Here is a 24,647-nt window from a genome sequence, read left to right as displayed (position 1 = left end):
AGGTCTGCAATTTTTGGCTATGTAACAATTAGGGAATTAGACGCGTCCATTAGGTGTTGGTAAAATGTTTAAAGTGGGTTTGCCTCCACATGGAAAGGAAGACAGTTGCAGCAGTGAGATAATCTAACTTTGTTACTTATTTTAGAGTTTATATAATCATACATAGCATTAAGTACAGGTAAATCAGTTTAATACATAGACTTGCTTGTTGGTTGCACTTTATGTTCAACAAGGATTGATGTCCAATTAAATTAAAAGCTGTTCTCTTGAAGAATATTCTGATCAATAGAAACATTAAAAGTTCATATTTAAAATAGTCTTTGTTTACAAACATCTTCATTTAGAGGCCATTTCTGTTGCTTGTGGTTAATGCGGAGAAAAGTCAAAATTGCAATTTTGGTTGAAATATATTGTAGGCAGAACGCCATCATTTCTGCTCTGAGTTTAGATGCTGTGGGTCTTTTAGCAACTAATCCACACGGCGAGGAAACAAATTGATTTGTTGTTTGTATATATTTTGAAACACATGATAAATTAAACTGGAAAAAAAAAAAAGAAAAGAAAAAAAATCGCATTAAATCACAATATTAAGAAAAAAAAAAAATCGCAATTACCGTAGATTATTTTACAAAATCGTTCAGCCCTAGACTATATCCATATTTTTATGTGGAGTTAGTTGAGAAAAAGCAGGTATTTGTCATCTAAACAGAAGAACGGGACGTGTTTGAATGGAAACTCAGTAAAGAGCTGATATTCTGATGTGTGAGTGGGGCTGAATGCTAAAATAAAACCCATAACGCTGCAGGTGGGGGGATGAACTGGGAGGGGTCTGAAACTAAAGGTGCGTCCTCTCGGTACAACGCTCCACCTTCAGTTCAGGTCCAGCTGAAAGTCCTACCTTCCTACCAGAGCGGATCCTGGGGTCATTTTCCACCCACTTTTATCTGATTTAGCTTCGGTTCCTGCAGTGGAAACGAAGCAGGGAGCAAAACTTCCCTGGAAATCTACCCTGGATCCCGACAGGGTTCCAGCAGTACAACCAGAACTGCAGGGCTGAGACATGACCAGGCGAGGAGCGATTTAACCAGCGGTGCACGGTAACTCTGGAGGAGCTGCAGAGATCTAGATCACCCCCCCCCCCCACGGTGAAACGTGGTGGAGGCAGCATCCTGCTGTGGGACCTGGAGGCTGATCAGGGTTGATTGGAAGGTGGAAGGAGCTAAATGTGGATGTGTGGCTTAAGGTTTGCTGTACTAGTCAGTCAGGAAACAGCAGCTCTACCTCACAACGCTAAGCTCTGGTGTTTCTATTAGAGTATAAAATATCTAATGGAGCGTCTAGAATTACAGTGGAATCGTTGTGCACTGCAAAAACAGAGTAAAAGTAAGTAAAATTTTCTTGAAATTTGTATATTTGTCCTTGATTTAGGCAGCTAAATAAGATTATTTGAGTGTTTTTACCCCTAGAATTAGATCATTAGACATCCTGCACTTGAAATAAGATGGAGATGAATTGTTGTTATGTTAAGTGCAAGAATCTTATTCCATTGGCGAATAATCTCATATACCTGCTCAAATGAAGAAACAATATCAACTAAATTTGACATTTAGTTTAGCTTTTGCAGTGTGAAGCAGAGGATTAATTTTACAGAAATATAGGACTGTGTCCTGGAGGGTCTTCCTTCAGATCAGAGGTTTGTTTACCGTGAGACGCTCCTGATCTGGGAGTTCCTCTCCAGGGGAACCAGGGTTCAAAGGTTACACAAACAGGCAGCTCCTAATCTCACATCTTCTCTTCCTGACCACTAAACACTGAGATAATTGCTCTCAGATTATCTCAAAGTGCGCAGCGAGGCCACGCCCCCTCTCCGGAGGAAGCCCCTCCCACCTGCGTGTTCTGCGTGGGGATCTGCAGCAGCAGGGCCAGCGAGTTGTGGTCGAAGGTTTCGTCCAGGGCGAGCAGCGCTCCGTGGACGCCGCTCTCGTAAAGGTTGCTGCTGTACTCCTTGAGGCCGATGGCCTGAACCCAGCCGATCACGCGCTCGTTCGTCCACACCAGCACGTCTGGAGAGACACGACAAACACAGCGACATCACAATCAGGAGCCGGCGGACCCTCGGTTTGGTTCTGGAGGATGAGAAAGGGTTCTCAACCTGTGGTAGGAGTACCACCAGGGGGACGTATGAGCTTAACCTGAGGGTCACATGTAGATCTGAAAGGCTCTACTGTTTAAAATAAACTAAACGCAGCTCTTATATCTGGCTGTTGGTGCATTAGTTTATGTTCATGCCTGCATTATTTGAACGTCTAAAGAGCCTTTTTTCCTAGTTTGTCATCACTTCTAGAACCTGGATGTTCTATGTGGTGGAACAAGGTTTAATAGTTTTAAGAAAAAAAAAATAACGTTTTCCTGTTACTTCTTAACCACCTGCAGCCCGTTTTCTCTGACGTCCAAAGCTGAAAACAATAATTAAGTTTTATGTTTACAAAAAATTCCATGAATACGTTAGAGATGCACCAAATTCAGCTTGCAAGCGTCATTTTCAGGCTGGTTTGCTCAGACTAGTTACCGGCTGATGGGAAACTCTGATAAGTTTCTACAGAGTCATGAAGACTTGCTTTAAAACTTATAACATGGCGGAAATGCTGTCACCTCTAAAGCTGAAGGACAATATGTTACAGAAAAGTCTAAAAAATAATAGGTTTATGCACTTTTAGCTTGTTGTGGCAAACAGCTGGCAGGCTGCAGTGTCAGAGGGCCACCAGCAGGAGGTGCTGCTTACCTCGGAGCTCCAGCAGGGACTCCTCCCTCCTCCTCTCCAGCTCCTTCCTGTCATAGTTCAGCCTCCGCAGACACATCACGCCACACTGGAAGCTGTTCCTGTTGGTCAAACACACTCTGGCTGTTGTCTGACGTTTAGATTTATAGACAGATATATGAAAACAGTATTTATTGATAAAATAACTAAACTTGTCCCAATTATTAAAGTAAAATCCCCTTAAAAAACAAACGTCCTCTACGGGAGACAGAAATATAACAGCAGCTAGTTGGACAGTTTTTCACTTTAACTTTCCTGCTCCTCATGTGAATAAAGATATTTTACTAAATGTTAATTTATGTAACTCTTGTTTAAATGTTGAAGTTATAATTCTCTGGCCTGTTCCAGATTTTTAAGCCTTATTGCTGGGCGATATGGACCAAAAATAATATCTCGATATTTTTAGGCTGAATGCCGATATACGATATTTATCTGGATATAAGTTTCTTTTTATAAGTTATAAAAAGGCATCTCTGAATCAAAGCTTCATCCAAATGTCTCACAGGCATGTTTTCTTTTAAACATACTGCTGTATATGAATGAAAAACAAGCTGAAAAATAGCGTTCAGGAGCACATAAACACAATTATATCTCGTTATAGACCATCTTGATATAAAATAAAAAAAGTCTCATTTCTTTAAAAATAAAAATCTTTTTTCAAAATGTCGATATATTGCTCAGCCCTAGTTTAGACAACAGGAGGGAGATTAATATGTAGTTAAACATTTTTCCTGGGTCTGTCGGAACATAATCAGGTTAATATTGTATTCAACAACGTTTTAAACTTTAAGCTGCACTTTTTCTGTTTAATTCTTTAAAACATGCAGCAGGTTCATAACCTGAATAAAGGGAAGTGACTATATTAATGTTTTTAACGTTATGCAGAGAGGTTTAGGACACAGAAGACGAGCATCAGAGACTTGATCTCTGCAGACCTGTGGAAGCTGTCCACCATCTTCAGCTGTCCTCTCAGGTCCTTCTTGGTCAGGTGGTCGAGCATCCGGGCGTCCACCAGGGACTCCATGAAGTAGGAGCGGTACTGCGGCAGACCCAGGCTGGGCAGCCACTCGTTACCGATCCACTCGTGGTTCATGTCTCCATACGCCAACGTCTGCAAGCCCAGAACAAACGGTTCAGTTGGTCCTCAGGAGGTCCAGACGTTCGCAGGAAATTAAATATTCCACCGAGGTTCTGGTTCATTTCATAACCAAAAAAAACAAAAACTCAAAGACAAAATAAATACATAAATAAATGCACCATAGAGTTAAATCAGATATCAAGATAAAAGCTTCAGCTTTGGATGATCCTGGAGGTCTCATGACGGCAAAATAGGACAAATGTGTCCTTTTATTGAATGTATTAAGTTAAATGTTTTATCATTTTATATATCTATAGAACTGCACTGTGTCTCTGCGACAATGAGAGGAAAAAAAACGATAAAATATCTGCCTTGAAACCTTCAGCAGTTAAAAGTCTGATCAACAAAACGCCTCAAAACAACAAGAAATGTACAGAAAATAAACTTAGTCTGTTTTTATGAGTTACTGTATTAAAACTTCTGAACTTGCATCTAATCTCTATTTAAATGTGGTTTAAAACAAATCTGGGATCTTGACTCTTTTCTTGGAGTTAAAAACTGACCTTTCCTAACTTGGTTTGGTCTATAATTAGTTTATTGTCCACAATATTATTTTCTATTGAGTCCTTTTAATGGATAAATAACAATAAGCAAATGACCAATGTATGTAATATATATATTATATATTCTAATCAGATGTAATTCAGCAAATATTATATATGTAACATTATTATTGTCAGTAATAAAGCTGCAGAATTAAGTCGTACACAAACTGGTTACTTCCTGGTTGCTGCTTTCTTATTTCTGATTTAACCGTCTACTTTCTTAAGTGATTCAGACGACACTAAAAACCAGATTCTGCTGCATAAATGAGCCGAAGCTGCAGGTTTAAAGCAGGCGGTGGTAAAACAGGATTTGTGGGGAATGTGTGCAAACCTGGGCCCAGCTGCCCTCGTCATCCTCCTGGTGTTAGCGTGGTTAGAGTGAGCATGGTGAGAAGAACAGAAAGGCGTGGGGTTAGTGAGGCGGCGGTGCCGAGTTAGAGCAGCTTCACGTGAAAAATGTTAAAACACACACAGGCAAAAAAAACAAATAAGTGAAAGATTTAGTCGTAAAGCAGCAAACAGAAAACACACAGGAGACAAAAACCAGCGACGGATTTATTTAATTCAAACCTGATGTTCGCTCTGATTTTAAATGTTCAGGCATAGTTCATGTTTTTAAACTGTTGCATTATAATAATCTCAGGGAAATAAAGCCCTTTCAGACACGACACACACGGGTTTGTTACAGTGAAACTAACTATTAACAGCTGACTAATCTATTTTTTGAAGGATCTCATCACTTCAGTTGCTCGTAAAAAACTCACCTGTTCTGCCTCTTGTTGCTACCATCTTTAATTACCTTTATAAATGATCATCCATAAGACATTTTACTGAATTTTATATTTAAAATAAATGATTTCTATCAAAATTCTTACACCTTTTAACATTTTACTGGGTTCTGATCTGATTATGGAAAATGTTCTGTCTCTCAGACATTAAAGTGTGATTTATTGAACTTAACTAACTTTCTGTGCCCTCTGCTTTCAGTCATGACTGGAGCCGCAGTCATGTGATCATGTGATTGGGGGGGGGGGGGATCACAGGATAAATGTGTTCTTTACTGTTGTTGCACCTGGTGCCCTGATTACTTCAAAATACTGAGAATGTTTAATATGAGAATGATCACTTCTGTTTAAACTGGATTATTATAAACAGGGTTCCCACACCTTGGTGAACATCAAATTCAAGGACCTTTCAAGGACTTTCCAGGACCAATTTCCTCAAATTCAAGGACCACACATGGCGGCATTTACCTACTGTGACCGCTGAATAGGTTATCATATTTTAATACAATGCAAATTCAATAAAAGACTAAACGGCATAGAAGTTGTTGGGTCAGAAGCAATGCAAGAAAGTGGACTTAATTTATAGCCTACATTGATATTGATCATATTCATAGCCTACATTTATATCCACAGTACATGGCTATGCCATACTACATTACATATAAGATGTACATTAGCCTACCGTTTCATGGAATTTAATGGAAAAAAGTGCAGCATTGAGATGTTCAGAATTATATCAATTTGTTTCACTTACTTTCATCTTTGATTAAGCTAGTTTTTGACTTTGACTCTAAAAAGTCGCTAAATATAGCGACAAAGTTGCTGAGTTAGCAACACTGCGTAAACCGTAGCCTAGCAACTAACGAAGAAGAGCGAACGTACTTTTGCAAATTAAAAGTCTGCGGAATCAACATAATTTTAAAAGATTGTGTGGTAGTAAAATAATGACACGAGTCGTCACCCGTGTGAACTTTCAACCCCACAAAAAAATTCAAGGACTTTCAAGGACAAGATGTTTTTTTTGGCTGTTCTCAAGAACTTTCAAGTGCCTTGAATTTATTTTTTCAGATTCACAAACTTTCAAGGATTTCAAGGACCCGTGGGAACCCTGTATAAAGACTAAAGCGCAGTACAACATGTTTTCAACAAATAAACGGCTTTATGGTCATTTCCAGATGTCCTACAGAAACATAATTTGGTTTGATTGTCGCAAATCACCAAAAGTTTTTCTGTTGGAAGCAAAAATCCAGCTTCCTGAGTCCATCCCTGAAACACAGATGCTGCTTTATTCTTGTAGCTAGATGGACCCCATGAATGGATCAGAAGCAGATCCCAAATGTAAGAAAATTTAATAAAAAAATATTCTAAACTCTGGCACATCTACATTTTAAAGAGATTCTCATTCAATGTAGAAGTAGGAAGGAAGAGATACTTCAAAATATAACCGTGTATAAATTTACACGGTAGAGACAGAAACATTAAAAGATGTTTCTGTCAAAAGATGGCTGCTCGTATAAAACTATAATCTGTCATATTAAGGGAAATCTGAGTGGAAGGAAGATCTTAGTAACTCCTAAATAAGCAGCAGCACTACGTTAGTTGTTAACCCTGAACTTTACAAGTGAGGAACTCTGAAAGGTGTTTTCCATGGACAGTTACAGCCTGGAAACAGTAATTTATAATCAGAGCCAGGACGTCTCGGGTCAAACCCTCATCGGTTTATTCCTTCAGCAACAAAATCTGTTAGATTCCCCATGAGGGACGTTTAAATCTGGCTCATGAGTCATGAAATGTCTGAAAGGGGATTTATCTCTGCAATGATCCTCCAGAGAACTAAATATCATCATAAAAACTGTCTAGTTAGACAGAAATCATGCTAACAATACTTTAGGAAAATAAAGAAATAGAGAAAGAAAAATTCGGATGAAGAATTTACGCAACAACAACAACAAAAAAAAGGCAGCAACTGATCCACCATGAGGCACAAACACCATAAAGTAGAAAAAGCAGCGAGAGCGGAACCGACAGGCGGACAGAGAAGGAAACAAAGCTAACGCTGAACAGAGACGCCTCGCTCCAAGCCGCCTGCAGCCCGATCATCGCTCGGCAGCTTGGAGCGAGACGTCAGCGCCGCCGTGTGAAGCTGGAGTGGCTCAACTGATCCGGTGGACTAACCGTAGGAGGTGTGGCTGCCAAACTTTCCATCTCCTCGTGTGTGACCCAAACGTTGCCTGTAGACTGATCATGTGACACCCCCCAACCAGAAGCGTGCAGAACAGAAACAGTGACGCAGGACGGAAACAAGGCGGGAAGGAGAAAAACAAACCAGGAAGAATTTGTCCGTTAATTGTTAGGAGAAAAAAAAAAAAACGAAAAAACACAAAAAGTGAGTCATTAGTACGTGTTAAAAAAGTGTTAAAGCATCAAAAACATGCTGTAAATGATGGCAGGAGTGTGTGAACGGAGCAATGAGAGGAATGTGGTGTGTGTGTGTGGTACCGTTCTGGAGGTGGGCGGGGCCGAGGGGCTGGTCAGCGACATGATCTCCTGGATGGCCAGCCGCAGTTTGAGGCGATGCAGCGGGTTGCTGATCCCGATCTCTCTCTGGATCTCCGTGTCAGAAAGCGCCGACATGATGGCGCCGCTCTTCACGTTGGCTCGGCATGCAGCCACGTACCAGGCGGGCATGCCCACCCACAGCTGGCCACAGGGGGGCAGCAGAGAGACAGCACGGGTCAATCACGCTGCTTTAATTGGCTTTAATTAGCAACTTTAAAATAGGGTCAGCGGGTTTGACGATATTAACATGGATCCTGTTAATATCGTCAGGAAAGGAAAGTTAATCTCAGCATCTAGACTCAATTTATCAGTGAATGAAGCAGCTTTAGTAAAACATACTGAAGAAGAGGCTGAAAAAAAACGTTCAGAGTTACACGTAGGGCTGGACGACATAGAAAACAAAAACATATCTATAAAATAGAAATCATATTGATCAATAATTATCAACAAATTCCAACATATATTTTAAGTGCAGCCATGGCCTTTTTATGCTGTTGCTTAGCGACTTATTTTTAGATAAAGACACAAACACTGAATTCAAACTCAAACCTTTATTTTACAAACTTTTTACCAAAACTGCAAGTTTTTAAAAAAAATTTAAAATTAACCCGTGCTCTCTGAACTCTATGAAGGGGGCGGAGCCTGGTTCCTGGGTCTGCGTTGTGATTGGTTGGGAGGATTTAATGACTGTAATATTAACCTACATGACTAGAATGCATAAGGAAGGAAAACTTTATTCAATTGAACTTTTTATTGATTCTTTTCTCTACCATATTTAATCGATCGACATATATTGTTATTGAATTATCGTCCAGCCCTAGTTACACATCACCTTTTGTCCAAGTTTCATTACCAGGATTAAAAACAGCGCTGTGGGCCCGTTTTAACACATAAATGGAGGCTTTTTCTCAACACATACTGCTTTTATTCACACAGTTTGCTCTGAAACAATTAATTTCTCTAGGGTTCCTACCTCTAACCAGGCCACCACGGTCGGCCCGTCCCACTGAGCGAAGGGCAGGCCCTGCCGGCGAGCTTCTTCCAGCAGCTCGTGCCTGTGAGGCAAAAAACACAAAACTTACCACCAAGTTTCAAGTCCTGCAGACAAAAAAAAAGCCTCTTCAACATGCAGTCAGTCATCACCACCGTCTAAACGCACCAGAAACCTGAAGTGACCATGCACAGTCAGAACCAAGAGCAGGGGTTTGAGAGAAAACAGGAAGGGAAACCCGGGAGGAGTCAAAGGGTCTGGAGATCTTTATTTAAACACCCTCAGCGTTTAAAAACCACCAGCGCTGGACCAGAACCTCAGTCTGGGTCCGGCTCAGAAAACTAGTTCCTCTAGGTCTGCAGGGACACGGCATGCACAGCAGGAAGCCATTTAAATCTGATCAGACTGCAATAACTTATTATAGATATACAGTCAGCCACTAGGTGGGGCTGCAGCGTTACTCTAAAGAATCTAACAGTAAAACAAGAACAGTTAAACGATCCCCCGTTAATCTCTCAGGAGGAACCAGCACAAACATTCCTGTTAGTGAAGCTCCACTGTGGAAGGCAGGCGAAAGAGCAGTGTGGAAAAACCATCAGGCATTCAGAGGGACAGCTGTGTGGGGTCCTGAGGAGTTACTGGTTGGGTAAATGTGAAGCCAGGAATGGGAGGAAGACAAAGCAACGTGAACCAACTTACCCCGTCTTTGGACTACAGATGGAATGAGAGGAGGATGGTGGAAAAGAAGACGAGGGTGGGCGAACAGAACAAAACAAAAAAAACACAATGAACTGATGCCGATTCATGGGCGCAACAACATTCATGGTGCCTGTGATGTGCCTGCTTCAGACGCAGCAAAGGAAGACAGTGAATTATTCTAGGTGTGACGGGAATCAGTGTGGGAGGAAGACAGGAGTGGAGCAGCGCTGACTGAACTCAACGTGTTCTGCGTTAGCGGCGTCCTGCACAGCAGCAGCAAACTCACTTCTTCTGCAGCTTCCTGTTCTTCTCTGAGGGCCCGCCTAACGACGCCATGGCCACGCCTTCCTTCGGCGAGCTCTCTGCATCAGGAGTTCCAGCTGAAACACAGAAACACGGCAGCGTCACACCCACTGATCCACACTAGGGTTTAATATTTTTCCCGAAAATGAGATGTATCAAATCCCGGGAAAAGACGACGCATTTCCCGGGAATCCCGGGAAAAACGCATCAAAGAAAAACGCATCAAAGAAAAATGCATCCCTCGCTTCACCATGTCTTGGAATATATCGGCCAGTTTGTTTTTTTGTTCTTTGGCAAAACCTCTAACCTGTTGGAAGATTTCAGAGGGATTCTTGGGAAGAATATGTCCATCTCTCTTAAGTGCTGATCTGAGATAGTCGCATTTTGCCATACTATTAAACGTAAATCCATCAAAAGCTGCCATCTCCGCAAGTATTTCACCAAGCGTCTTGCTAGCTTTGCTAAAGTAGCCATCTAGCGTTTTCAGACGTTGTAGTAACTGTGAAAATGTAGTGTAATACATACATGACCACTAGGAAGCGCTGTTACCGTTTGAGAATGTTATTGACCGTAGAAGAAGAGTGAGCGGTAGTAGGAAGAGAGCCGAAAGAGAAAAAGAGCCTGTTGTGGAGCTGTACGCTGTTCGTGTCTGGAAATAAACCTTCTCCTTGTGGAATAAAAGGTCTCCTGTAATTTACCACAGACGTTTTGTTGATGGGCTTTCTTCAGGAACTTTCCTATGCTGAGATTCTAAATGTCTGCGCAATCCACTTGTCGACCCCCCAGAACACTTGACAATCCGGTCACACAACATGCACTTTGCGTTTTCATTTTCAACCTTTTTAAAATGCTCCCGTACAAAGCTGGCAGTAGACATCCTCCTTAGGCTGTACAGCGGTAGGCTACTGAATGCAACGTAAAACAATAGACGCGCACTGGATTATTTTTTTTTAACTTTCATTTCCCGTTTCCCGTCATAACATTTCCCGGGAATCGGGAAATAGTTTTGATCAGATTTCCCGGGAATCCCGTCTCCCGGGATTAAACCCTAATCCAGACCCCACACCCACTGATCCACACTCAGACATCTTTCTAAGGAACACTCCAGGTTTGTAGACTTTATGTTTCCAGGTTTTTGGGCGCATCAATACACTGAATAATGGTTTTAATAAGCCTAATGCCCACCATGTTGTGACCTAATTATTGCAAAGAAAAAACACAAAAACATAAAACTAGGGGAAAGATTTGTGCACCTTTAACTGTCCCTGATCTCCATACGTCCAGGTAACAATAAATTAATTTAATTTATTTATAGACCCCCAGAACCATGACGGTGGCAGCAGATCGCCGCCGACTGCAGAGACGCGCTCGTTGCTTTTCTTAACCAACATAAACTGTTGGCCCTTTTCTCCTCTTCTTGTCAAATAAGCGCTCCGGTTTTCCCAGAGGGCAACGCCTTCGTCCCCGGAGGCCAAAGGTCACAGATCCATAGTGTGGATGTTTTTAATTTCCCACTGGGGCTGGTAATTAAATAAATAAATAAAATAATCCATTGGACTCAATGTTGAGTTTGTAATAAGTAGAATATCCTAGAGTACCTGTTGATAAATTGTTTATTTTATTTTCCACATGAACAGCCACAGTTTGCCAAAGCATAGATTATTATTATTGAGCAATTAAAGATGTATTAACACTGAAGTAAAGTTCCTGTAAACCTAAGTTATTCTCTTTTCTTTGTTTTAGAAACCAGAATAATTCATTTTTGAAATAAAATAACTAATGCTTGTGATGAATATGGAGAGCAAAAGTAAAAAGTATTACATAATTTTGGGCTGGAATGGAGAGAAATAAATAAATATAGTTACAGAGCTAATGTGATGATTTTTATTCTCACATATTTTCTCAGAAAATACAATTAAATGCAGTTTAGTGATATAAACCATAATTCTTTAAGCAACTGGTGTCCTGATGAAACAATGTTACATTATAAAATGTGTTTTTTTACAGACTGTATTTGTGTTAATGGGGCTATAATTGACAGGCAGTCACACAGTTACCTAAAAAGACGCTGCAGTCTTATCGTTATCATAATAGTAACTCTTGATAAAACTTAAAACTGTGTCGTCCAGCCCTACCTGGGTTGCACTGAAATCTACAAATTTACAGTAAAATAATCCCACAGTTGATCAGATAGTTGTTGACATCAAGCCAAGCGTCATCAGATGGACAAAATGATCCTCCTTTCTGATGCTCAGTGTCCACCTTGTCCACTAGGGGTGGGTATTGCCAAAGAAGTCACGATTCGAATCACGATTCATCACGATACTTGAATTATTGTGATGAATTGCGATGCATTGCAATGTTTTCACTTAATGTTAGAAAAAAATACAGCCATTACCAGTGGCTGACTGGCTGTGTATGATCTGGATAGTGTCTTCAATTGATACATAACTGAAAGAAAAAGAATTCATACATAGCTGTATTTATTGAAACGACTTTTGGAGGTATTGCCATGAAAACAAATATTAATGTTACTGGAGTGGACACACTGACAAAAAGTGCTTAGGATTTATAAACCTTAAAATAACAAAATAAGGATAATAAGTGCTGTTTACATCGCCTCAGTGGTCCTTTAAACCAATGAAGTTGTATTCCACTTGTTTTTGGCTGATGTTCGCCAACCACTAATGCAATTTTATTTATTAATTTTTTTAAATTAATAAATCGATATTTGCCGTCAAATCGATGCACTAGATCGTGAAAATTAGAATCGCGATGCATCGTCATGACGATTATTTTGCACACCCCTATTGTCCACCATGTCCAGCTCTACCTGATCGGTCCCTCTAATAATTTACCTGTGATGCTTTTCATTGTGCTCCCTGGACGTCTTCGGTTCTGTCCCCTCGTCTCCTAAGTATCCATCACTACCACCTGGGGGCGCTGTCCTTTTACCCATCTCCTCTCCTCTGACTCAGGACGACTGACCCCAGTAAGACTCAGCCACCTTTAGTCCATTAACACCTCCCCCGTCTCTCCTCCATCCTCCACCTACTCCAGCCCTCACCACAGACCTCACCTTCCTCTCTGTACCCAACAATCTGCTTTTCAGCGGCCGATCCAAACGTGATGCTGTGTGCGACCATGTGACCTGATGTAAAGACACCCCGGTGCGTAACCTCTGACCTTGGCTGGGGGAGTCCTTCCCAGGAATGCTGGGCCGGCCCTTCTCCTTCTTCCCGAACAGGCGACCAATGGACGACTTGATGCTCTTCTTCTTGGCTGCTTTGTTGAGCGAGTCCTGGCTGCTGTTACTGCTGCTGGGGTTGCTGCCCTGGCCGTCCTGCAGGCCCCCCAAGCTGCAACAAGCGGCGCGGATCAGAACCGACCAGCAGAAACCGAAGAGCTAAACCAGACAGAAGCCCCTACCCTCGGATGTCTCTGATGTCCTCGTGGCTGGAGGCGTGTCCTACGTCCCTGTTCAGGCGCATGGAGCGCGGCGTGGTGGGGGGGGACGTCTCGCAGCGGATGGTGGCCTTGTCATCCTGAGCGGACTGCGTGAAGAACAGAGAGGCGAATGATGCTGCGACGCTTTCAGGTAAAAGCAAAATGCACAAAGTTCAGTTTTATTCTGCACAAAAGGCCTAAAACCCGTCGTAGTGAACTCAAACGCTTTAAAATCAGCAGCAGCACACGCCCACACCAAGTTCAGGAGGGAAATTATACGTGAAAAGGGACATTTGAGTTTATTCTACTGCAGACAGCAGATACTGTTTTTTTTTTTTTATTAGTCTTATCCAGTTTATTGGAAATCTACGGTTGGGGAAAAGTTAACACTTTCCAGAAGCTGTTGGGCTAACAATGAGCTAAAGTATGAATATATAGTCAGCATATTTAAAACAGATCAAACGGGACAGTTCACTGCGTGGTGTTGATTTCAAAGCTCAGAATCAAGATGGTTCTCTTGGAAAAAAGACGAAGGGATCAAAAATGGAGACGTTTAAGGAACCTGGTGGCTTCTCTGAGTAACGGCGCAGATTCACTAAATCCACAACTGAGGTGGAGAGAAATGGATCATGACTGAAATAAGATTCTGGCTACAAGCGGCTAGAGTCAGCTCCTTATTGGCTGGACAGCTCAGAGCGCCATCACCTGGAGGAGACTCCGTCTGAGCGGCAACGCCTCCATGAGACGATGACTGCTCTTCCTGAACCTGAATCAGTAAAATGTATTTATTTTATTTTCTGTAAAAAAAATTATTCCTTTAATATCAATCACAAAATTAATCATTTGGTTCATTAAATTATAGGAAAAGATTAAACTGAAGAGAAATGTTTAGATTTTTCTTGCTAATGCTAATTAGCTTCTACAACTTAAAGTTATTTATCATTAGGGCTGGCAGACAGATATAAAGCATTTTGATAAAATAGAAATAATATTGATCGATATCGATAATTATCGACAAATTCAAAATATTTTAAGTGCAGCCCTGGCCATTTTATGTTGTTGCTTAGCAACCTATTTTTAGATAGACAAAAACACCGAATTCAAACTCAACCCTTTATTCAACCAACTTTTTACCAAAACTAAGTTTTTGAAAAGAAAAAAGAAGCTGATCTCTGAACTCTCTGAAGGGGGCGGAGCTTGGTGAAGCTGGATATGCGTTGTGATTGGTTGGGAGGATGTAATGACTAATATTAACCTAAATGATTGGCTGGAATGCAGAAGGAAGGAAAACTGTCCTATTGAACATTTTATTTACCTTTTTTCCTCTATTGATCGATCTATATCGTTATTGAATTAACGTCCAGCTCTATTTATCATATTTCCTAAACAGTTTTAGACGGACCTCCTGTTGAAACACGTGAAGCTGCAGCATCAAAGTAATGAACTGAAATCAGAGCGCAGGAAAATGAAAACCCAACTGTAACGTTTGAGTAACACCTGTGGGATCTGGGACAGAAGCGGACGCAGAGACATCTGATGATCAGTGTTTGTGGAGACGGGGGAATCAAACCGACACACAGAGCCCCGTAAAGCAGCTAATTTTACCTTCCTGCGATGCTTGCGCAGGTCGCTAGGCTGAAGCGTGGCAGAAAAAGGAGAGAGGAGAAGAGCAGTTAGTGAGCTGCAGATCAGCGCCGGACCCGAGCACAAAGACATGAAAGCAGGAAACCAGAAGAGGACACACAGGATTTCACCTTTGATCATTGTTAAACACACAAGAAGATGCAATCAGAAACTGGCTTTTCCTGTTGTGCACTGCAAAAAGTGAACTAAAAGTAAAAAAAGTTTGAAATAAGTGCATTTGCCCTTGATCTGAGCAGGTAAATAAGAATATCTGCCAATGGAATAAGATTTTTTTGCGCTTAAAACAGGAACAACTCATCTCCATCATCTTATTCTTAGTGCAGTATATCTAATCATCTTATATTAGGGGTCAAAACACTCATTCTATTGGCAGATAATCTTACTTACCTGCTCAAATCAAGAAAGATTGCACTCATTTCAAGAAGATCTGACTTATTTTTAGTTCCTTTTTTACAGTGTGTGAGAAAAAAAAAACTGTGCAGAAGCAGCACTGCACGCAGTTAGAAGTCACTGTAACACCATGCTGGAGGACGAGGGCGGTGGGATGGGTGCAGCCGGCTTCATGAAGCTGTTATTCAGCCTGAAAGCTCCGGGGACGGCAGCAGGACGGGTTAGCTGTCACCAGTTAGTCAAAGAGCTCGATGAGTTACAGGGCGAGGCGAAGAATAGCAGCTAAATTTACGACCTGTCGCGGCTGCAGAAAGACTTTCCACAAGAAAAAAAGAAAAACATGTTGGGGGGGGGGTTATTCCCCTCCCACATTCCTCACAAACCTGACATTAGAAGAGCAAATAAACCACAAGCGTGCCACATTTCTGCGGGCGTTTCTGTGCCCCCCGGGGAAAAATACCTAATCACTCATTTCCTTCGCTCGGCTCACGGAGGCCGGGCTGAGCGACAGATTACACGACTATAAAAGGGAAACAGGAAGAGGAAAAATTCACTTAATGAGCAAAAATGATCTATTTACTTCCAGCCGGCCGTCAGTTAGCGATCAGAAGCAGATTCCCTGAAGCTGCTAATCCTAAAGCCACTTTTACCAGGATCAGGATCTTCACCGTCAGAGACACGTCGGCTGATTTATACGAGAGAAACTCGACTAATGGGCTAATAAATGCTCCATGCTGATGAATCTGGAAGTTTGATTTTATCTAAAAACACGGCAGACACGCGCGCTGCTGGAACCGGATCAGATTAAACCTGAGTGGAGTGAGATAAACCGACCCGTTTCAGGCAGTTCTGGGTTCTTCTCGGCTTCGTCTCACACAGATCCCTGCTGCAGAGGGAGGTGGAGAAAGGAGAGGAAGGGAGAGGCTGCACCCACCCAGAGGGAAGGAAGGGTCGTCTGCAGGTACCTGGTAGTATGGTGAATAGCTACAGGGCTGTGGGGGGGCGCTGAAGCCCGCAGCGCCATACGGCAGGTAAGTTACTGTCTGCTGGGACAGGGAGCTCTGGATGATGTAAGGGTCATAGCAATACTGCTAGAGGCAGCGGCACAACAAATGGTTAATAACCGACATCTGTCACACTGATCAAATGCATCAAACGAATATAAATTAATAAACACAGAAAATAAAAACCCTTCCCTAAATCTCCACAGAATCAAAACACGAAATGGATTTATTAGAAATGCTGTTATAATGTTTAAGCAGTTAAATAACTGAGGTGAGGATCATTACCAAGGTCATCACCCCCATCCGATCCAGCTCCCTGTTGGGGCTGCGGGGGATGCGTCTGGGGGTGGACTGGCCCGAGTTGGGCGGGGATCCTCCCAGCGAGGAGCCGGCGCACAGGGAGGGGGGGATGGAGCTGAGGGAGCGGAAACGCCCCCCCAGGCCGTCGCTGCTGCCGACTCTGCACTCGATCTCCTCAGCTCGGATGGCCGTGCTCTCCTTCTCCTCCTGGATCATCCTGCCGGGTTAAAGGAGAGACGCAAACAACATTATTATTATTATTATTATTATTATTAATTATTATTATTATTATTATTATTGTGTCTCCCACCAGTGCTACTACAGTGGTAGCTGTAAACTTATAAACTTACACCACTAAATAGTTTTCCCTGGACAGATTGTCCCACCAGAGGCGTGGATGTGTGCAGCTCCTCCAGAGTTACCACTGATTTAAACGTTTAGGATCCACAACGCGACAGTTATTAAAGCTACATTGATTAGGATGAACAATGACTGGTTTATAGCGGCACATTGTTATGTTATCACTTTTAAAAAGCAGAACCTGCAACATTTTGTAATGACAGCAAAATGTGATAATTATCTAGCATAATGCGACAGAAACTATTACAAAAAGTGGTTTTAGTGACATTTTATTACATAAAATCTATTGCAATCTGGCATAAAGCGGCGTTACAAGCGTCTAGCTGCACTGCGGTTCTGAGTTCTGTCTACAGAAGTTTAAATTTTTACTCAAATGAACAAAAAAGTACAACTCAGTATATAAGTATAAATTACTAAATTGTAAACACTTTTTACAACAATAAAAATTCAGGAATAACTGTCGAGCTCTAAGACGACAACGAAAACATCATTTATGTTTTAGAGGCTAGATCCATTTCTAGAAAGCTGCACAAATGCAGCAAAAAAAGATGGAGGTCCTTCAAAGTAACGGTCCCCAAACCCCGAGTCGGTACCGGCCCATTTGGTACCGGGCCGCATAGAAACCATCAGTAATTTATCTGTTTTATTTACTATCTAAGTTTGAGCAACGGGTCCCGGTGACATCAGTTTACAACGCGCTCTCGATGTGTGTCTGGCTCACGTGACGCGTTACTGCTAAAATTAAACCTAAGCTAGCAAGAGGGGGAAAAAGTTGTTTATGATGGAGAAAAGGCCAAGTGAGGAGACGAAGAAGAGCTACGACTTCCATCTGTAACTAAATAACATGCAGGGATAGCGCTGAACAATAATTCAATATCAATATATATCGATCGATAGATAAAAAAGTGTCAATAAAAACTTCAATAGAATAAAAGTTTTTCTTCCTTTTACATTCTAGCCTATCATGTAGGTTAATATTACATCATTAAAACCTCCCAACCAATCACAACGCAGACCCAGGAACCAAGCTTCGCCCTCCTCAGCATTCAGAGAACACGCATTCTTTTTGCTTAAAAGTTGGTTGAATAAAGGGTTGAATTTGAATTCAGTGTTTGTGTCTGTATCTAAAAAAAGGTCTTAAAAGGTATATTTTGAATTTGTTGATAATTATCAATATCAATTGAAATGATTTTTATTTGATCGATATGTCGTCCAGCCCTAAGCAGGGAGCGCCGGCTCTCCAGGGAGGAATTGAACGGATCTGTGACCCATTAGTCAACCAACCAGATGAATCCAGCAGAACCTGAGCTGCTGGAGGTCATGAATGACGGCGGCTTTAGGAGCAGCAGGAGACGACACAAACATCCTGTTTGTGTGAAGCGTTTTTTTTTTTCAGCAGTGACAGAAATCCAGAACCAATTAACAGAATAAACAGGTGCCAGCGAGGAACGAGGAACTCCCACTGATTCAGCGTCATGGTGGGTCGGACTCTTTGCACTCTCTAAGTTTGTTTTTGTGTCTTATTTTGAAGATTTGTTAAAACTTTACCATAGTAACCAGCGAGGACGCTACTAATAAGGTTGCATGTGTGGAGACAGTGGATTCACGTTTATTATTATAGTTATCTAAAAATACTTTATTCAGGTCGTGCTGTTTTATTTTGTTGTATTTATCCACTGGACAAATATCTGAATCTAAAATGGCCCAGAAGAGGCTGGGACCGCTGGTTTAGGAGCATTCTGGGCCGAGTTGGTCCAGAACTCCGTGATGAGCAGAAAATGGACCTTCAGACACTGATGAGGACTTTAGCAGGTCTGCAGCACAGACATAATTCAGGACAATAACCTGATTTCGTTGTTGATGGCGTCCAGCTGCTCCTGCAGCATCAAGGCCAGCGTCTGCGCGTCGGCCTGACCAGCAGGGGACAGCAGGTCCACCGAGCTGAAGATCGTCTCCCGGTCCTCCTCCAGGTCCGACACGTCCATGTCGCTCTCGAAGGCCTGGGCCACGTTAGCCAGGACGTTGGCCTGCTGCATGCGCTCCCACTCCTGCTCGTTCAGAGTCTGCACCTGGGGCGGCGTTCAGAGGGAGGACACAAGCAGCGGCGGGTCAGGACGGTCAGGCCGGCGGAGGATGAAGCCGGAGCGGTTTAGTGGGCAGGAAAGGGTTAACAGGTCAAACGGACTCAAAGCAGCACACAAACGCTGACGGTGTTACCAAGCAGACCGACTTACATGTCGCTGAGGTCCACAGAGGAAGCAAACAAAGAGAAGCAGAAAAGAGGAAAATCATCAGAAAGAGTTTGAGCATCGTAGAAACGGGGACAGTGGACAGGTCACATGGTCACACGTGCAGCAAAGAGACAAACGTAACGTGCGTCTTTACTTTAAACAGGAAATCATCTCAGAGTGGCTGCTCCTGCTTGGTTAGCTCAGATCTGGCATGTGGAGAGATGAATAAATCGCTCACCTTGGACGGCTCGTCCCGCAGTGCAGCCACGCGTCCTTTCTGAGGCCGCCTCAGAACCAGAGCGCTGCCGTAATGCTCAGAGTTGCTGTCCATCATGGAGGACGCCGAGACTGGGTACCTGAAGTCAGGCGTGCTGCCCAGCTGAGAGCGTCTGGGGAAAAACATTAATCCAGCACTTAGAGCAAAGCTAAGGGAAATAAAGAGGAGTCGCTGGTAACCGTCGGGCCGTTTACCCGTGCAGTAAGGAGTTACTCCGGCTCCTGCCCTGCTCATGCTCTGCCCTCATCGTCTCAATCTGGATGAGGAGTTGCTCCTGCAGGAAAATACAGTCACAGATTATGTAGACAAGAGGCGTGTTAGAGCGAATAAAACCCAACGGAGAATGTAAATATGAGGGAAAAGACCGACGCAGGAAGAAACTCACCTTCTCATGGTGAGATTCCTCAATCAGCTTCTTGGTGTGCTCCAGTTCTCTAATCAGGGCGTTCTGAACAGAGAGGCAAACAACCGCTGTAAACAACAGCTGATCGACACTTTGGACTCTACACGATGCAAAACAACAACTATATAAAAACCGTTAAGCTCCCCAAATGTAGAAATAATTGGTTTGAAATTCCCTTTTAGAATAGAGTTGAGTTTCCTGTCATCAACACGTTCTCCAGCCTTTATGAAGACCTTTAAAGTTTGTTCACATATTTCCCACCCAGTCCTTGTTCACCCAACTTCTGGGAAATAAAAAACTCGTCTCTCAGTCACAAATAGGGTTGGCAAAATAAAAGATATCGCAATAAAATTTATACCTAAAAAAATGTATTATTCATAGATGCTAATGTGCGTCTAAATTGGCATAAGCTGACCCGTTTCATTTGCCTAAACTGTCACATTTCTTCTGTCTGCAGCGCTGCAACAACAGAGACTCTCCGCAGCTCATCTGCTGCTCGACGTTTAAACTCCAACATGTCGAGTTCAACCAGCAAAACACGACAACCTCTTTATCAACATGACAAACACAGAACAGTTGTTAGGATGAACCTTCCCTAAAAGAAGCTGAATGATGCTACAAGCTAATGCTACGAGCTAATGCTACGAGCTAACGCGACAACCTTGATGTCTGAGAACATAAAAAGCTCCGTAAAGCTCCATTATCCGTAACAGTGTAGTAGTGAACTTCCTGTACGACATAAGCTAACACCATTTGTTTAAATATCAGCTTCACAGACACAGACGGCCTAATGACTGTTGGTTGGTTTGTGCTTTTGAGCCGTTCTGCTGCTGCACAAATCATCGCAGGAAAATGTTAAACAGCTGACGGTTCAGTCGGCTAATAAATAGTAAAACAATGAAACCAGTGAACCCTTCTCCATCACCTCTGTTTAGTTGTAACACTGAAATGCACTAATGTGGCTAATGATAACAACAACTACAACAGCAGGTTCTGGTGCAGCCAGACTGAAACTGGAGTGTATCACTGAAGAAAATATAATGCTAAATAAGCAGAAAGGCAGAATTCATACAGGGCTGCTGATTAATATTATATCAAGGATCCTTGTTTACACTGTAAAAATATTTTGTAAGCACCAGATCCATGTGGGTTAAAAACACTTTGTTTTAGTATTGGATGGTTCTTTATTTGTCGCTCAGTAGAAATATTTAATTAGAAGATTAATTGAAGCACATATTTGGACACTAAAGATATTTGTTAATAATAAAATGACTACATGACTTAATCAAAAGGTACATAATTCCACAAATATTAACACTGTTTTGCCAAACAGGGAAGTGACAATTAAATTATAAATTTCTCTAAACGAGGACTGAATTGTCCCCCACTGATTGGTTTTGGCCTAATAAATGATGTTATTCATGTAAATAATCAGATTTTTTGGTCTTTAACCAGAAATAACGGCCACCATGTAACACATCCATGGATTCAGCATCAGCAGCTTCCCTCCCTGACCTCTGCAGGGAGGAGCCATCATCACCTTGTCCTCCAGAGCAGACATCCTCTCTTTGAGGTGAAGCTGCAGCCTCTCGTTGGACTCTGACAGGAGTTTATCCACCGTCTCAGACAGACGTCTGTTGTGCTCCTCGTTCATCTTCTCTCGCTGCCTCGCCTGCAGAAGCAAAAAACATTTAAAACGGGTTACATTTACTTTCTTTTCACTTATTTAGGATTAACACAAAACAATCATTTAATAATCTGTAGAAAACCACCCAGCAGTTTACTCTTTCATTTCTTCCAGATGTGCAACGTGTTCAGCTGAACCCAAATGAAGCCGTCCTGGATTCAGTAACACGGTGCAGATGTCAGATCAGCCGGCAGTAAAACTCTTAAAGGGTTTATTTCAGATTTTATTCAAACCGTAGAGAAAACTGAAAACGTGAGCAAACAGCAGTACTTCTGTTCTGACAGCAACATCCAGGAAGTGGCCGGGAATCCAGAAAATCAACTTCCAGCTGCTTTTCATGAGCAAAACCTGCGATTTCCATGAAGATCCTGCTAATCTAATTAATTTTTTTTTGTTTTTTTATCTAATATTTCACTGTTGACCTCTTCTTCCTATTATTGGATCATTTTGACCTAATCCTCTCGTTTTCTTAGTTCACCATTTTAATAAATATAGCCTCTAAATTTCAGTCGACAGTCTCATCTTCTGCCGTATTTTAGCACCCAGTAAATTTGGGCTTTCATAGCGAATAACTTTTAATGCCCAGAGATAAAATTTTAGAATACCGTTTACAACATTTTTATCAAACAGATGACAAACATTTAGGGAAATGCAACCAGAGCGCCTAAACCTGAACTGCAGGATGTTTCCTCACTAATATTTTTAACACTGAATAGAGGATTACCATATTTTTTGGACAATAAGGCGCACTTAAAATCCTTAAATCTTCTCAAAAATTGATGGTGCGCCTTATAGTTGATCACCGTTGTGCTTACTGACTGATTTTACGTGGTACAATGTGCTCAAAAAATGTTATAACATGTTTAAGTACGACTTTTATTAAGCAACCAAGCCGCTCCGCTCAGTGGATATTAGGAGCATTACGGTACACTGTGTCACTACCTGATAGGACCCCTGAGATGTCTACCAGACTGCCTGACTGTAATGTCTAAACTAGAAGTGCATTCATGTAAGGCAGCCTGGAGTACGAGCTAGCAACAATAAACCTAGTAAGTTAATTTATTATAAAAGTTTATTTTATGGTAGAAACAGGACAGTGTAGTCCAGCTACTCTGTCCTCCTCACAGAGACGATAGAGAGCTGTGGACGTGAAGGAGGGATTTTACACACTTGGGAAGAATATTTAGTGCGTTTTATGGTCTGAAAATTCGGCATTTTGTGCTTCAGGGAAAAAAATTAACCAATCCAAACTGTGGACCGATCGCTGGCTTGATGCGAATATACGACACCATAATACGTTAAAATAAAAATGAGGCTGAAGGGTTCCTCACCCTGAGAAGTTCCTGATTCTTCTCCTCCAGCTGGGCCTCCATCTGTCTCAGGCGCTCCTCCACATTGCCGTGGCGTTCCTCTGCCTGAAAACAGAGAAAAACACCAAAACAACCATTTTATCCGTAAACGGGTTACCAGTTTATGGCCTTTTTAATCTACCAGCCCAGAGCAGAGCTCTCCTCTCCCAATAATCCACCATCGATCCCAGAGAAGGACTCGGAAGTCCTTCTGAAGGATGGAGTCAGTAAGGTGTAAGGTGCAGCTGAGAAACGAAAAGAAATGAATATTTAACTTTATTATAAAACAGCAGCTTAACCCCCACAAACACTTAAACCCATAAAGCAGACAGATGCTCCCTGGATCGGCCCGGTTTTATATGGATTCCTGTTAAAATGGTGAAAGAAGGTTCTCTGCGATAAAGTAACAGAACACCGGCTACCTGAACAGCAGCTAAGAGGCAATAAGTGTGTTTTAATGCTGGATCCCATCAGAACCTCCTGTGTGTTAAACCCAACATCAAACAGCACCAGAACCCCAAACCTCAGCTGTTCTTAAACATCTCCACACTGCAAAAACTGAACTAAAAATAAGTAAAATGTTCTTAAAATTACGTCTGGGCCTCCCTACTGAAGCTGCTGCCCCCACGACCCGACCCCGGATAAGCGGAAGACAACGAACGGACGGACGGACGGACGGTTCTTAAAATTAGTGTATTTGTCCTTGATTTGAGTAGGTAAATAAGATGATTTGCCAGTGGAATTAGATTTTTGCACTTAAAATAGGAACAATTCATCTCAATCATCTTATTTCAAGCGCAGGATGTCTAATTATCTTATTTTAGGGGTCAAAATACTCATTCCACTGGCAGATAATCTTATTTAGCTGCTCAAATCAGGGACAAATGCACTAATTTTAAGAACATTTTACTTATTTTTAGATCCATTTTTGCAGTGCAGATTTCAGTTTGGAAACTGGACTTAACCAGAACAACAAGTGTAGCTAACTTTGGGTCATTGGTGTTGATTCTGGTTAAGTCCAGAGAGAAGCCCGGTTCAGCCCGGTCCGTAACGCCGGTCTACCTTGGAGCGAGTCTTAGCGCCGCAGAGAGCACCGAGGGTTTGACACGGAGACGGTGGAGCAGCAGGTCCACCCAACAAAACAACAGGACAGAGAGAGAAGACAGGGTGGTCATGTGACTTCAGCACCGACAACCATGGCTGCTGGAGAGAAAGCAGGAGAACGTCGCCGACGACACAAAGCCGGGGCGTCTGCTTTGACCGTCCACCACCGGACCAGAGGACGGAGCGGGGAGACACGCTGTGGACGGATGTGAGGACAAACGTCCACCACAGAGCTACACGGGGCAGACACTGAGGAGGACAACATGAAGGACATCTGCTCGTTCTCTGCCGTGTTTCACAGCCGCTTCCAGCTGCAGCCACAGAGGAAACGGCTTGGATGGGAAAAGGATTTAGGAAAAAAAAACTGTTTTAAAATTACAACCTGAACATTTTAAACCCAAAAAGACGAAAACTCATTTTGTCTCTGAGGTATAAAACTGAACTTGAACTCATCTATTAGGAGAAAAACTGAATTTTTAGTGACATATTTAAAGATAAACGAGGCAAAGGTTGTGAATGATGCGTTTCTGGGTCTGAAAAGCTTCACATTTGGGTTTAATGCGCCGATGTTTCAGCTGCTGCAGAGCGGAAAGGGCCGTCGTCACAAAAACGG

At 42.2% G+C, this 24,647-nt stretch overlaps 1 protein-coding gene across 15 annotated transcripts in view; it reads right to left on the bottom strand.

Moving 5' to 3' along the window:
- ppfia1 (PTPRF interacting protein alpha 1) overlaps positions 1-24,647 on the bottom strand; it is a 54,140-nt gene that overhangs the window by 5,458 nt on the left and 24,035 nt on the right. For 5 of the 15 annotated variants that reach the window (XM_012879158.3, XM_021324812.2, XM_021324814.2 and 2 more), the window contains 20 exons: positions 22,913-22,996; positions 21,435-21,566; positions 19,877-19,939; positions 19,686-19,765; positions 19,453-19,603; positions 19,218-19,223; positions 18,829-19,052; positions 16,609-16,840; positions 14,891-14,920; positions 13,268-13,392; positions 13,025-13,197; positions 9,822-9,915; positions 9,536-9,547; positions 8,819-8,900; positions 7,786-7,986; positions 7,462-7,524; positions 4,833-4,859; positions 3,754-3,929; positions 2,783-2,880; positions 1,888-2,063 (listed from right to left, as the gene is read on the bottom strand). In XM_012879158.3, the coding sequence (XP_012734612.2) occupies positions 1,888-2,063; positions 2,783-2,880; positions 3,754-3,929; positions 4,833-4,859; positions 7,462-7,524; positions 7,786-7,986; positions 8,819-8,900; positions 9,536-9,547; positions 9,822-9,915; positions 13,025-13,197; positions 13,268-13,392; positions 14,891-14,920; positions 16,609-16,840; positions 18,829-19,052; positions 19,218-19,223; positions 19,453-19,603; positions 19,686-19,765; positions 19,877-19,939; positions 21,435-21,566; positions 22,913-22,996 (2,229 nt within the window). The remainder of the gene's footprint in view (positions 1-1,887; positions 2,064-2,782; positions 2,881-3,753; positions 3,930-4,832; positions 4,860-7,461; positions 7,525-7,785; positions 7,987-8,818; positions 8,901-9,535; positions 9,548-9,821; positions 9,916-13,024; positions 13,198-13,267; positions 13,393-14,890; positions 14,921-16,608; positions 16,841-18,828; positions 19,053-19,217; positions 19,224-19,452; positions 19,604-19,685; positions 19,766-19,876; positions 19,940-21,434; positions 21,567-22,912; positions 22,997-24,647) is intronic. The other 10 variants (XM_021324816.2, XM_021324815.2, XM_021324821.2 and 7 more) reach the window with 7 other exon arrangements.

Source organism: Fundulus heteroclitus, chromosome 4, assembly GCF_011125445.2.
Source record: "Fundulus heteroclitus isolate FHET01 chromosome 4, MU-UCD_Fhet_4.1, whole genome shotgun sequence".
NCBI lineage: Eukaryota > Metazoa > Chordata > Actinopteri > Cyprinodontiformes > Fundulidae > Fundulus > Fundulus heteroclitus.
This window is presented reverse-complemented; position numbering and strand designations above follow the sequence as displayed.